The 1,491-nt window shown below is 49.2% G+C and overlaps 1 protein-coding gene across 1 annotated transcript in view; it reads right to left on the bottom strand.

Moving 5' to 3' along the window:
• Positions 1 to 673, bottom strand: part of Serinc1 (serine incorporator 1) — a 20,283-nt gene extending 19,610 nt beyond the window's left edge. Inside the window, exon 1 of the mRNA XM_031347255.1 lies at positions 494 to 673. Coding sequence (XP_031203115.1) covers positions 494 to 532 — 39 coding nt within the window. The 5' untranslated portion in view covers positions 533 to 673. The remainder of the gene's footprint in view (positions 1 to 493) is intronic.
• Between the last annotated feature and the right edge of the window lie 818 nt (positions 674 to 1,491).

Raw genomic sequence — 1,491 nt, 5'->3', positions numbered from 1 at the left:
AAAAAAAAAAAAAAAAATCAGTACCACAGACCTGAACACCTTTTCTAGAAACATAAATCTGGAAATATACGAATCAAAGCAAGAGAAGCCGAAGAAGGTAGGTAGTAAGGGAATTCAGACTACTATATTAAAACAAAACAAAACAAAACCAGACGACTACATCGACACTTTTGTCAAGACATCCCAAATATAACGGGCCCGATTCCCCGGCGGCTGCCTATCAGAACAAAGAGGCCTCCAGGAATGACAGTGCCGCAGTGCGAAGTCGCCGGAATCCGGGTGACAAAGAGAGACGCGGTGCCCGCGGGAGGAAGGAGCTGGACCGGCGACGGCCGAGGCTCACACCACAGGGAAAGCCATAGCTCGGGAGACGCCCCGCTCCGCCCGGCCTCGCCCTCACTAGGCTCCAGCCCCGAAGCGGAGCCCTGTGCACAGAGCAGAAGAGGGCGAATAAACCCGGCTCGCCCTGGCCGCGAGTCCCAGGCCTCCTTACCCAGCTCGCCACGGAGCACAGGCCCAGAACGCTCCCCATCGCCGCCGCGTCACCAGCTTAGCGCGTGCCGACAAGATGGAGACAGCTTCTCTCCTTTTTCTGGGCTTATTTACTGTCTGGCAGGCACTTCCGGCGCAGACGCACCCTCCCCGCAGCTTCGCGTGCGTCACTTCCGCCCAGACCTGGCCTTGGAGACTGCCACCGGGCATGCGCAATGCGCTTACCGGGAGGAAGGGCGTGGTCTCCAGCGCCGCGACCTCGGAGGACCAGTCGTAGAAAATAGATTTGTGGCTTCCTACAGTGACCCTATTTCGCCAAGTCAAGAAGACTGTGTTAGGGAAGCCCCGTGGCATTGTCTTGAGTTTGGACGTTAGACGAGCTCTGACCTGTTACTGTTTTTTGAGTCATTGGTTCCTCTTGTATCTTGTCGCCAATCTCATTTCCATTTAAGTCCCCTTTCTAGTTTTGTGTTCTTTGTTGTTGTTCTACTCACATACTCACCTTTTATGCCTAGGGCCACTACGTGGAACAAATTTCACTGGTATATACATGTGCATATTATTTTCCCCAAGTAAGGCCCTTTCAGTTCTTTTGTTTACTATTGAAGTATGTTTGAACTTCTTTTTTTCTAGTAAGATTTTACAAGTACATGGTTTGTACTTGAAAAATGCTTCACTTAGTTAAGACATTTATTATAGTATAGGGGTTTATTGACAGCTATCTGGACATAACGATTAACATTCTTGTTTTGATGTGTATGGAATGTGTCTATAGGAAAATGTTGATTTTATGTTTCTGTACTTTGTCGTTGAAAATAGTCTGTGAGGCCCGGCGGTGGTGGCGCATGCCTTTAATCCCAGCACTTGGGAGGCAGAGGCAGGTGGTATTCTGAGTTCGAGGCCAGCCTGGTCTACAGAGTGAGTCCAGGACTACACAAGGAAACCCTGTCTCGAAAAACCAAAAAAAAAAAAAAGAAAGAAAGAAAGAAAGGAAGAAAG

Source organism: Mastomys coucha, unplaced genomic scaffold, assembly GCF_008632895.1.
Source record: "Mastomys coucha isolate ucsf_1 unplaced genomic scaffold, UCSF_Mcou_1 pScaffold3, whole genome shotgun sequence".
Classification (NCBI taxonomy): Eukaryota; Metazoa; Chordata; class Mammalia; order Rodentia; family Muridae; genus Mastomys; species Mastomys coucha.
The sequence above is the reverse complement of the archived record's forward strand: the minus strand, read 5'-3'. Positions and strand labels throughout refer to the sequence as shown.